This window comes from Cyprinus carpio, chromosome B19 (genome assembly GCF_018340385.1).
Source record: "Cyprinus carpio isolate SPL01 chromosome B19, ASM1834038v1, whole genome shotgun sequence".
NCBI lineage: Eukaryota > Metazoa > Chordata > Actinopteri > Cypriniformes > Cyprinidae > Cyprinus > Cyprinus carpio.
In genome coordinates this window covers 12,692,729-12,705,057 of record NC_056615.1, presented here as the reverse complement: position 1 = coordinate 12,705,057, position 12,329 = coordinate 12,692,729, and the positions used below count along the sequence as shown (strand labels likewise).

The following is a 12,329-nucleotide window of genomic DNA, read 5'->3' as shown; positions in this document are numbered from 1 at the left end:
TTTTTTTTTATGTTCTTAAGTTTATTGTTTTTTTTTTCTTAGTGTACTTTGAATCGATCAAGAATATTCTTCTGGTCTTCAAATGTTTTGATGTTTTCTTGTAGTTGTCGTCTCTCTTGTTCCAGATGAGCTTTCATGCTCTCTAAATCATTTCTCATTTTTCTGTTTTCATTAATCAAGTCATCTACCTCTTGCTGCTGTTGATTCATACATTTTGCCTCTTTTCCAGCTGCATTTTCTCAGCCATCACAATGTTTCTTAAGTTATCTACATCTTTTCTTTGCATGTCAAGTTCTTTTTCTTTGTTTTCCAGATCCTGTTCTTTAAGTCGTATTTCATTCTGTGTGCTTTCCACTGTCTCTCTTAGCTGTGTTATATCAGTAATCTTCTGCTCCAATGTCAGCCTCTCTTTGTGCAGTTCTTGCATTGTCAAGTCATTTTTTTCTTTTTGCTTTTCGAGATCTTCTCTTAGAGCCTCATTCTCTGCTTTGCTCTTCTCTAAGTTCTCTTTCTGTGTCTGAAGTTGCAGTAGATCTGATTGCAGAAGCTTTGTCTGCCTTTCGATGTCGGCACGCATAGTACTGAGCTCTTCTTCTTTTCTTCTCATGTCATCCAGTCTCTTTGGAATGTTCTCTTGGTCTTTACTGATTTGAGAGGTGATTCGGTAAGTTTTCCTGATTTCCTCATTAAGATTTTCAGACTTTCTTTGTAAATCTGCCTTGATCTCCTCCAGAGAGTCTTTTTCTTTTTGAATATTTTGTTTGTCATTGTTCATTTGCACAATGTTGCTGTCCAGTTGAGATTTTTTATTTTCAGTTTCGTTCATTAACTGCTTCAGCATTTTCTTTTCCTCTTCAATGCTCTTCTTCTCCAACTGTAACTCGGTTTTTAATTGATCCATTTCATGTTTTTCTGTTAACAGTCTGTCCAGCATGTCTTTCTTCTCTTCCTCAGTTTTATTTTTCAGTTGCTCTAGGTCTTCCAACTCACTCTTGATGGTTTTTAGAATGTTTTCCATCTCTTGTTTTTCTTGTTTTACTTCTGCTTTCTCTCTGTCAAGTTCAATTTTCTCTCTTTCTAAGATGTTCCTTAGCTCTTCTACTTTGGTTTTCTGTTTCTGTATATCTGCTTCGCATAGAGTTACTTTCTCTCTCTTATTTTCCATTTCAGTGGTTTTCCTTTCTAGCTCAACATTCATTTTCTCCAAAGCCTTTCTTTCTCTTTGCATGTCATTCTCTTTGATTTCAAAATCCTTTTGCTGTTTTCTGATTATTTTCTCTAGTTCTTCATTTTTAGTCTTTATTTCTGCATTCATCTGTTCAATTTGATTCCTTTCTTTTCCCAACCTGACCTTGATATTTTCGATGTCCTGTAACTGTCTTTGTATCTCAACTTCAGCATACTCCTCTTTTCTTTTGTTTTCTTCTGCTAGTAAATCCATCTCTTCTCTTTCTTTTTGTTGTTGAATTACTAAGGCATTTAGATTTTCCCTCTCTTTTTGTAAGTCCTTCATAATTTTCTCTAGAGCATTTGTCTTGTGTTGAATCTCAGTCTCATGTCTTCTAATTTTTGTTTTTCAAGCTTGATCTCTTCTTTTTGGTCATTTAATTGGGTTTGCATCTTTTCAATATGTTCCATCTCTCTATTAATTCTCTCTTTGGTGGTTTCAACTTCCTCTTTCTCTTTCAGCAATTGATCATTCAGATGTGCTAGTCTTTTTCTCTCAGTTTTTAAGACTTGCATGTCCTCGTCATCTTGTCTGGACCTTTCAGTGGCTACCTGTGTCTCAACCCACTTTATTTCTGCAGCTTTCCCAATGTCTTCCACTTGTTGTTTGTGTTTGTATATTTCACACCTCTCTTGTTCTAGCTCACTCTTCTCAATTGTCACTTTGTTCATCAGTTCTTCTAGGTCTTTTGTCTGCTTTTGAATTTCTTCTTTTGTTTGCAGCAGCTCTTCTCTTCTCATTCTTAAATCTTCATTTTCCTTTTTAATTTTTTCACGTTCTTTAGCCATCTCATCCTTAAATTTCTCCAGATTTTTCTTCTCTGCCTCTCTCTCCTCTGTTTTGGACTTCTGTAGATTTTCTAATTCCTTAAGCTTAATATTCAGTTCATTCACCATGTCCTGTAATCTCATTTCTGCTTCTCTCTTTTCTTTTTCTAGAAACTGACAGGTGCTTTTCAGCTCATTTTTTTCTCTGTTCAAATTGTCATTCATCTGTTCCAGGTCATCCTTCTGTCTCTTGGTTTCATTGAGGATTGCTTCAATCTGGATAATTTTATCTTGTAAGTTCTTATCACTGTCCGTGTCCCTTATTTCTGCAGTCATTTGCTGCATTTCAGCTTTCTTCTGTTCCAGCTCAGTCTTCTCTCTTTTTATAATGTCCATCATGTTTTCAATTTCTCTCTGCTCGTTCTGGAGGTCGGCTTTCATCCTTTCTATTTCATCTTTCTCTTCTTTTAATGTGTGCATAACACTGTGAGTTTCATCATATTGCACTTCTGCATTGGTTTTCTGTGGTTCCTCTTTCTGCAAATCTGTTTTTATTTGCTCCAGTTCATGTTTTTCTCTCTCACATTCCCTTTGTATCTTCTGAATTTCTTCTCTTTCATTGTCAATTTCAGTCTTCATTTTTTCAAATTCTGCTCTCCTTTGATGAAGCTCTTTTTGTCTCAGTTCTTCAGTGTGCTCCATTTCTTCTTGCTTTGTTTTAATTTCCTCCTCAATCTGTTTAATCTTGTTTATCCTTTTATTTGTCTCAGTCATAATAATTTTAAACTCTTCCTGTTCTTTGGAAAGTTGGGCTGCCATTTCTTCTACCCTTTTCTTTTCTTTCAGTACATCATCCAAAAGTATTTCTATGTCCTCTGCTCTTCTTATCCTTGATTCCAGCTTGTCTCTTTCTGTCTCTATGTTTTGCTGCATAAGCCTAAGCTCCTCTTTTTGTGTCTCCAGATCGATTCTCATTCTGTTCAGTTCATTTCTTTCTGAGTTTAGCATTGCCTGATGCATCTCCATTTCCATTTGCTCCTTCTGCAGCCCAGTGAGTATTTTTTCAGCTTCATTCCTCTCCTTCTTAATGCTTCCTTTTGGTTCTGTATTTCCTCCATGTTTCTTTTTATATACTCCTCTCTCTCTGGAAGTATTTCAGTTAACTCGTGTTCCTCCATTTCTTTGGTGTCCACCATCTCTTGTCTCTTTCGTTTTAGCTCTGTATTTATGAAGTCCAACTCCTCTTGTCTCTGTTTCATCTCAGCAGAGATGGTTTCCATTTCTCTCTTCTTTTTTTGTAGTTGAAATTCCATGTTTTATGTTTTCTTCTGTTTGCTCTTGATCTCCATTAGAATATTTTCCATGTCCATCTTAATTTGATCTTGAGTCATTTCTAACTCAGATCTTTCATTTTCCATATTCTGTCTGCATAACTCCATCTCTTCATATTGTTTCTCCAGCTTCTTCCTCTCTCTGTCAGTGTGTTGTCTCATTGTCTCAATCTCTTTCTGGTCTCTCTGTAAAACAAGTCTTGTCTTTTCTAGTTCCTTTTTCTCAGTCATCAACATTTCAGTAAGGCCATCGACTTCATCTTTATTGAACTCCAACTTTACTGTCATGGATGGATCAGGTATATCTTTATATTCTTTTGCCAGTGCGGTGTCCTTTTGGCTTGACTCCATCTCCGTTTCTTCTATTCTCATTTTGAGCTCTGTGTCCTCCTGACCTCTCATTCTCTCTATTTCATCTTCCCTCCCTTTTGTCATGAAAGTTGTATATTCCTTAGGAATGCCTGTGTGTTCCTCAACAATCTGTTCCTGAGGTGCTGAAATGTCACCTACAGGAATGTTGTCTAGATCAGATGTTTGTGTAGCAGAACTAACCAAAATTAATTCCAGCCTCTGTGTTGGTTGTTTTCTCTTCATTTCGTCCAGTGTCTCTCTCTGATGTTCAAGGATTTTTTTGTTTCTTTCAAGTTCTTCCCTTTCCCTTTGAATCTCAGTTAAGAGTCTGTTGGCTTCATCTATCTGTATCTGTTTTCCTTGAGAGGCCATTTCTTCTCTCTTCTGTTGAAGAAGCTGTCCAGATAGATGTTCTTCTTTTAATGTTTCAGACACATCTTTCTCTTTTTCTAACTGTTGTGTCTGCTCTTTCATGATCTTTGTTTCATCAGTCTGTCTCTTGATTTCAGCCTTGGACTGTTCCAGATCTTTCCTTTCATCTTGCACTATTTGCAATTCCAGTTTGATTTCCTCCTCTTGAGCATTCAGTTTGACTTTTGTTTGCTCCATTTCCTTCTTTAGATGGTCTATCATATCCTTGCTCCTATCAGTTTCTTTTTGTTCTATCAATATCTTGGCCATCAGTTGATCAAGTTCCTCTCTCTCCATCTTTGCTTTTACTCTCATTTCTTCTTCCATTTGTTGTCTGTATTTTTCACATTCACTCTTCATGTTCTCCAGATCTCTCCTCTCCTCATTCACAGCTCTTATAATCTCATCCAGTCTTTGCTGCTGTTGATTCATTTTAGTCTTTTCAGTTTGTAACTCATATTTGATTTCTTCCATTTCGTCTCTTTGTTTTTGTATTTTCTTCTGGAGAACATCCAGCTCATTCCACTTCTTCATCTTGTCGTCTTTTTCTTTCTCTAATTCATTTTTCTGTCTCAAGATTTCACCAGCCTTGTGCTCAAGAAGCTTTTTCTCTTCATCCATTGATCTTTTACTCATCTCTTCTTTTTCTTTTTGTTCTGTCATGTGCTTCTCTAGGTCATCAGCCCTTCTTTGCAAATCTTCTCTTTCCTTTTCAATGTTATTTCTATCTTTTTTCAGAAGATCTTTCTCTGTCTCAATCTTTTGATTTTGTTGTGATATATCAAACATGATTTTCTCTAGTTCATTCCTTCTCCTGTTTATTTCTTCTATGACACTTTCATATTCCTTATTAGCCTGTTTAAGTTTTTCTTCCATTTCTGTTTTTTCATCTTTCTTTCTGGTGTCCTCCAGAACATTCCTCATAGACTCAGTCTTTGACTGTTCATATTCATAAATTAGTTTTTAATTCTGTCAATTTTTGATTTTTTTGTTTTATTTCTTTTTTTTAGTATTTTTGTGGGGTTCTTTAGTTCTTGTTTTTTTTTTTTTGTTTATTTGTTTATGTTTTCATGATTTTCTTTTTGTCTGTTTGTTCTTTCAGTGACACTCTCAATTTCTTCCTTTTCCTTTTGTAGATGAGCTTCCTTTTCTTTCATTGTTTGTCTCTCCTTATTAATTTCCTCTTCCATGTATTGCACTCGTTCACTTTCTTTTTGCAGTTCTGTCTTTATTTGAGACAGAAAATCTTTTTCATCATTGATCTTTTGTCTCTCAAGTTCAATTTCTTCTTCATGAAGTTTAATATTATTTCTCTTTTCTTCCTCCTCATTCAATAATTTCTGTACATTTTCTTTGCTTTTCTCAATATTAGATTTTTCTAGATCTGTCTGTTTTATTTTGTTGTCAAGTTCTGATCTCTCTTCTTCTATTTGTTTTCTTTGTAACATTACTTCAGACCACATCTTCTCAAGGTCATTTCTTTTCTGTTCAATGATCTTTTTGGCATCATTAATTTTCTTCTGCTCATGATCTATTTTAGTTTTCTCTCTTTCCAGTTCACTCTTTATCTGACCAAATTCTTCTCTCTCCATCTTTTCTTTTACCATCCTTTCTTCTTCTTTCTCTTCTTCTTTCTTAATATGTTCTTGCAGTGTGCACAACTCTTGCATTTTTAGGCATATGTCTTGATGTTCCTGCTCAGCTTTAGTTTTCAGCTTTTGAATCTTGACTATGGTCTCTTCTAGACCTTTTCTTTCTTCTTCTATTTCCTTTTGTTCTGTTAGATATTCTTCCTTCTGTTTGCTGACTTGAGCATCAAATGCATTCATTCTCAGTTGTAACACTGTCCATTTATGGTTTATTTCTTCTCTTTCATATTCTAGAAGGGCTCTGCAGTTCTTCAACTCTTGTTTTTGTTTTTGTTTTTTTTTTTCTTTCTATTCTTTTCTTCAGTGACACTCTCAATGTCTTCCTTTTCCTTTTGTAGATGAGCTTCCATTTCCTTCAGTGTTTCTCTCTCCTTCTTTATTCCCTCCTCCATGTATTTGATTTGTTCGTTTTCATTTTGCAGTTCTGCCTTACTTTGAGCTAAAATTAATTTTTCATCAGTGATCTTTTGTCTTTGGAGGTCAAGTTCTTCTCTCTGGAGTTTAATATAATTTCTCTGCTCTTCTACTTTATCCATTAATTTCTGAACTATTTCTTTGTTCTTTTCTGTTTCATCCTTTTCTAGATCAATATCTTGTATTTTCTGGACAAGTGCTGATCTCTCTAGTTTGATTGCTTCTCTCATGTCTTCCATTTGCTTTCTTTCTGTCATGATGTCAGACCTTATCTTTTGGAGGTCTTTTCTTTCCTGTTCAAACATCTTCTTATCATTGTCCATTTCAGTTTTCTCTCGTTCCAGTTCCCTTATTATCTGATCAAGTTCTTCTTTCTCTATCTTTGCTTTTACTCTCATTTCTTCTTCTTTCACTTTTTCTTTAATAAAATGTTCTTGCAGAGTGTTCAACTCTTGTAATTGTTGGCTTATGTCTTGTTGTTCCTGCTCAGCTTTAGTCTTCAGCTCCATGATCTTGACTTTGGTCTGTTCTAGACCTTTTCTTTCTTCTTCCATCTCATTCTGTTTCATGAAATCTTGTTCCTTCTGTTGCCTGGCTTGAGTATCAAATTCATCAATTCTCTGTTGTAACTCTGTCCATTTATGCTTTATTTCTTCTCTTTCTTGTTCTAGAAGGTCTCTGCTGTTTCTTCATTCTCTTCTTTTTTGTTTATCCAGATCTTCTTTTTGTCTATTTGTTTCTTCAGCGACACTCTTAATTTCTTCCTTTTCCTTTTGTAGATGAGTTTTCATTTCTTTCAGTGTTTCTATTTCCTTCTTTATTTCCTCTTCCATGTATCTGATTTGTTCACTTTCTTTTTTCAGTTCTGTCTTACTTTGAGCTAGAAGATATTTTTCATCAGTGATCTTTTGTCTTTCAAGGTCAAGTTCTTCTCTTTGGAGTTTCATATAATTTCTCTGCTCTTCTACTTTATCCATTAATTTCTGAACTATTTCTTTGTTCTTTCCAATTTCATCCTTTTCTAGATCAATATCTTGTATTTTCCTCTTGCATTATGATTGCTTTTTCTGGTCAAATGCGGTCATGTCTTCCATTTGCCCTCTTTGTGTCGTTGTTTCAGACCGCATCTTTTCCAGGTCTTTTCTTTCCTGTTCAGTCATCTTCCTGTCATCGTACATTTCAGTTTTCTCTTGTTCCAGTTCCCTCTCAATCTGATCAAGTTCTTTTTTATCTATCTTTGCTTTTACTCTTATTTCTTCATCTTTCTCTTTTTCTTTCATAATATGTTTTTGCATTGTGTTCAACTCTTGTATTTTTAGGTTTATGTCTTGACGTTCCTGCTCAGCTTTAGTTTTCAGCTCTAGGATCTTGACTTTGGTCTCTTCTAGAACTTTTCTTTCTTCTTCCATCTCCTCCTGTCTCATTAAATCCTTTTCCTTCTGTTGCCTGGCTTAGTATCAAATTCATCAATTCTCTGTTGTAACTCTGTCCATTTATGCTTTTATTTCTCTCTTTCTTGTTCTAGAAGGTCTCTGCTGTTCTTCATCTCTTGTTTTTGTTTATCCAGATCTTCTTTTCGTCTGTTTGTTTCTTCAGTGACACTCTCAATTTCTTCCTTTTGCTTTTGTAGATGAGTTTTCATTTCCTTCAGTGTTTCTCTCTCCTTCTTTATTTTTTCCTCCATGTATCTGATTTGTTCACTTTCGTTTTGCATTTCTGTCTTACTTTGAGCTAGAAGATATTTTTCATCAGTGATCTTTTGTCTCTCAAGTTCAAGTTCTTCTTCATGAAGTTTAATATAATTTCTCTGCTCTTCTACTTTATCCATTAATTTCTGTACTATTTCTTTCTTCTTTTCAATTTCATCCTTTTCTAGATCACTCTCTTGTATTTTCTGGTCAAGTGCTGACCTCTCTAGTTTGATTGCTTCTCTCATGTCTTCCATTTGCTCTCTTTCTGTCATTATGTCCGACCTCATCTTATGCAGCTCTTTTCTTTCCTGTTCAATCATCTTTCTTTCGTTGTCCATTTCAGTTTTCTCTCGTTCCAGTTCCTTTATTATCTGATCGAGTTGTTCTCTCTCTATCTTTGCTTTTACTCTCATTTCCTCTCTTTCTTTCTTCTTTCATAATATGTTCTTGCAGTGTGTTCAACTCTTGTATTTTTAGGCTTATGTCTTGTTGTTCCTGCTCAGCTTTAGTCTTCAGCTCCAGGATCTTGACTTTGGTCTGTTCTAGACTTTTTCTTTCTTCTTCCATCTCATTCTGTTTCATGAAATCTTGTTCCTTCTGTTGCCTGGCTTGAGTATCAAATTCACCAGCTCTCTGTTGTAACTCTGTCCATTTATGCTTTATTTCTTCTCTTTCTTGTTCTAGAAGGTCTCTGCTGTTCTTCATCTCTTGTTTTTGTTTATCCAGATCCTCTTTCTGTCCCTTTGTTTCTTCAGTGACACTCTCAATGTCTTCCTTTTCCTTTTGTAGGCGAGCTTCCATTTCCTTCAGTGTTTCTCTCTCCTTCTTTATTCCCTCCTCCATGTATTTGTTTTGTTCAGTTTGTTTTTGCAGCTCTGTCATACTTTGAGCTAGAATTAATTTTTCATCAGTGATCTTTTGTCTTTCGAGGTCAAGTTCTTCTTTCTGGAGTTTCATATAATTTCTCTGCTCTTCTACTTTATCCATTAATTTCTGAACTATTTCTTTGTTCTTTCCAATTTCATCCTTTTCTAGATCAATATCTTGTATTTTCTGGACAAGTGCTGATCTCTCTAGTTTGATTGCTTCTCTCATGTCTTCCATTTGCTTTCTTTCTGTCATGATGTCAGACCTCATCTTTTGCAGGTCTTTTCTTTCCTGTTTAATCATCATCTTATCTTCGACCATTTCAGTTTTCTCTCGTTCCAGTTCCCTTATTATCTGATCGAGTTGTTCTCTCTCTATCTTTGCTTTTACTCTCATTTCTTCTTCTTTCTCTTTTTCTTTCATAATATGTTCTTGCAGTGTGTTCAACTCTTGTATTTTTAGGCTTATGTCTTGTTGTTCCTGCTCAGCTTTAGTCTTCAGCTCCAGGATCTTGACTTTGGTCTGTTCAAGACTTTTTCTTTCTTCTTCCATCTCATTCTGTTTCATGAAATCTTGTTCCTTCTGTTGCCTGGCTTGAGTATCAAATTCACCAGCTCTCTGTTGTAACTCTGTCCATTTATGCTTTATTTCTTCTCTTTCTTGTTCTAGAAGGTCTCTGCTGTTCTTCATCTCTTGTTTTTGTTTATCCAGATCTTCTTTCTGTCTCTTTGTTTCTTCAGTGACACTCTCTATGTCTTCCTTTTGCTTTTGTAGACAAGCTTCCATTTCCTTCAGTGTTTCTCTCTCCTTCTTTATTCCCTCCTCCATGTATTTGTTTTGTTCAGTTTGTTTTTGCAGCTCTGTCTTACTTTGAGCTAGAATTAATTTTTCATCAGTGATCTTTTGTCTTTCGAGGTCAAGTTCTTCTTTCTGGAGTTTTATATAATTTCTCTGCTCTTCTACTTTATCCATTAATTTCTGAACTATTTCTTTGTTCTTTTCAATTTCATCCTTTTCTAGATCACTCTCTTGTATTTTCTGGTCAAGTGCTGACCTCTCTAGTTTGATTGCTTCTCTCATGTCTTCCATTTGCTTTCTTTCTGTCATGATGTCAGACCTTATCTTTTGCAGGTCTTTTCTTTCCTGTTCAATCATCTTCTTATCATTGTCCATTTCAGTTTTCTCTCGTTCCAGTTCCCTTATAATCTGATCGAGTTCTTCTCTCTCTATCTTTGCTTTTACTCTCATTTCTTCTTCTTTCACTTTTTCTTTCATAATATGTTCTTGCAGTGTGTTCAACTCTTGTAATTGTTGGCTTATGTCTTGTTGTTCCTGCTCAGCTTTAGTTTTCAGCTCTAGGATCTTGACTTTGGTCTCTTCTAGAACTTTTCTTTCTTCTTCCATCTCATTCTGTTTCATTAAATCCTTTTCCTTCTGTTGCCTGACTTGAGTATCAAATTCATCAATTCTCTGTTGTAACTCTGTCCATTTATGCTTTATTTCTTCTCTTTCTTGTTCTAGAAGGTCTCTGCTGTTCTTCATCTCTTGTTTTTGTTTATCCAGATCTTCTTTCTGTCTCTTTGTTTCTTCAGTGACACTCTCAATGTCTTCCTTTTCCTTTTGTAGGCGAGCTTCCATTTCCTTCAGTGTTTCTCTCTCCTTCTTTATTCCCTCTTCCATGTATTTGATTTGTTCACTTTCGTTTTGCATTTCTGTCTTACTTTGAGCTAGAAGATATTTTTCATCAGTGATCTTTTGTCTTTCATGGTCAAGTTCTTTTTTTTGGAGTTTCATATAATTTCTCTGCTCTTCTACTTTATCCATTAATTTCTGAACTATTTCTTTGTTCTTTCCAATTTCATCCTTTTCTAGATCAATATCTTGTATTTTCTGGACAAGTGCTGATCTTTCTAGTTTGATTGCTTCTCTCAACTCTTGAAATTGTTGGCTTATGTCATGTTGTTCCTGCTCAGCTTTAGTCTTCAGCTCCAGGATCTTGACTTTGGTCTGTTCTAGACCTTTTCTTTCTTCTTCCATCTCATTCTGTTTCATGAAATCTTGTTCCTTCTGTTGCCTGGCTTGAGTATCAAATTCATCAAGTTTCTGCTGTAACTGTGTCCATTTATTGTTCAGTTCTTCTCTCTCCTGCTCTAGAAGATCTCTGTATTTACTCAACTCTTGTTTTTGTTCATTTATGTTTGTGTTAATCTTTTCCAGATCTTCTTTTTGTCTGTTTGTTTCTTCAGTGACACTCTCAATTTCTTCCTTTTGCTTTTGTAGACAAGCTTCCATTTCCTTCAGTGTTTCTCTCTCCTTCTTTATTCCCTCCTCCATGTATTTGTTTTGTTCAGTTTGTTTTTGCAGCTTTTCTTTTTTTTGTTGTTAGTAGTTACTTTTTTCTTGAGTGTTTTTTTGTTTTTTGATGTTTTGTTCTTCTTTCTGGAGTTTTATATAATTTCTCTGCTCTTCTACTTTATCCATTAATTTCTGAACTATTTCTTTGTTCTTTTCAGTTTCATCCTTTTCAAGATCAATCTCTTGCATTTTCTGGTCAAGTGCTGATCTTTCTAGTTTGATAGTCTCTTTCAAGTGTTTTTCCATTTGTTCTCTTTCTGTCATTGTTTCAGACCGCATCTTCTCCAGGTCTTCTCTTTCCTTTTTAATCATCTTCCTGTCGTTGTCCATTTCAGTTTTCTCTTGTTCCAATTCCCTCTTTATCTGGTCAAGTTTTTTCTTTTGCTCCTTTCTTCCTTCATCCTCTCATTCCCTCCATTCTTTTTTTTTTTTTTTTTTTTCTTTCTGTGTGTTCAACTCTTGTATTTTTAGGCTTATGTCTTGTTGTTCCTGCTCAGCTTTAGTCTTCAACTCCAGGATCTTGACTTTGGTCAGTTTTAGACTTTTTCTTTCTTCTTCCATCTCCTCCTGTTTTATTAAATCATTTTCCTTCTGTTGTCTAACTTGAGTTTCAAATTCATCAATTCTCTGCTGTAACTGTATCCATTTATTGTGTATTTCATCTTTCTCTTGCTCTAGAACCTCTCTGTATTTTCTCAGCTCTTGTTTTTGTTCATTTATATTTGTGCTCATCATTTCCAGATTTTCTTTTCGTCTAGTCGTTTCTTCAGTGACACTCTCAAGTTCTTCCTTTTCCTTTTGTAAAAGAGCTTCCATTTCTTTCAGCGTTTCTCTCTCTTTCTTTATTACCTCTTCCATGCATCTGATTTCTTCACTCTCTTTTTGCAGTTTAGTCTTTATTTGAGCCTGAAGATCTTTTTCATCATTGATCTTTTGTCTCTCAAGTTCATGTTTTTCTTCATGGAGTTTATTATAATTTCTCTGTTCTTCTACCTCATCTAGTATCTTCTGTACAATTTCTTTGCTCTTCTCAATGTCACATTTTTCTAGATCAGTCTGTTTTATTTTGTTGTCAAGGTTTGATCTCTCTTCTTCTATTTGCTTTCTTTGTAACATTATTTCAGACCTCATTTTCTCCAGGTCATTTCTTCCCTGTTCAATAATATTTCTGTCATCATATATTTTCTTCTGCTCATGATTTATTTCAGTTTTCTGTCTTTCCAGTTCACTCTTTATCTGATCAAGTTCCTCTCTTTCCATTTTCT

General features: G+C 35.0%; 3 protein-coding genes across 5 annotated transcripts; all 3 read right to left on the bottom strand.

The window, feature by feature from the left end:
* Window positions 1–38: 38 nt before the first annotated feature.
* Window positions 39–5,146, bottom strand: LOC109093740 (myosin-11-like). Its single transcript, XM_042745483.1, has 3 exons — window positions 3,316–5,146; window positions 1,672–3,139; window positions 39–1,534 (listed from the first exon to the last, which is right to left on the bottom strand). The coding sequence occupies exons 1-3, from the start codon at window positions 5,010–5,012 to the stop codon at window positions 206–208; spliced, it is 4,494 nt and encodes a 1,497-aa protein (XP_042601417.1). The 5' UTR covers window positions 5,013–5,146; the 3' UTR covers window positions 39–205.
* On the bottom strand, window positions 5,000–6,007 carry LOC122140793 (protein CROWDED NUCLEI 2-like). Its single transcript, XM_042745775.1, has one exon. It carries the CDS (start codon window positions 5,915–5,917, stop codon window positions 5,141–5,143), a length of 777 nt encoding a protein of 258 aa, XP_042601709.1. The 5' UTR covers window positions 5,918–6,007; the 3' UTR covers window positions 5,000–5,140.
* A 2,165-nt stretch (window positions 6,008–8,172) lies between these two features.
* On the bottom strand, window positions 8,173–12,328 carry LOC122140792 (trichohyalin-like). 3 transcript variants are annotated; one of them, XM_042745770.1, is made up of 2 exons: window positions 11,521–12,328; window positions 8,173–10,008 (listed from the first exon to the last, which is right to left on the bottom strand). In XM_042745770.1, exons 1-2 carry the CDS (start codon window positions 12,322–12,324, stop codon window positions 8,182–8,184), a joined length of 2,631 nt encoding a protein of 876 aa, XP_042601704.1. In that variant the 5' UTR covers window positions 12,325–12,328; the 3' UTR covers window positions 8,173–8,181. The 3 variants fall into 3 exon arrangements, with proteins under 3 accessions (XP_042601704.1, XP_042601707.1, XP_042601705.1); XM_042745773.1 differs by lacking the exon at window positions 11,521–12,328 and adding an exon at window positions 10,642–11,082; XM_042745771.1 differs by lacking the exon at window positions 11,521–12,328 and adding an exon at window positions 10,668–11,082 and having other exon boundaries at window positions 8,173–10,034.
* Between the last annotated feature and the right edge of the window lies 1 nt (window position 12,329).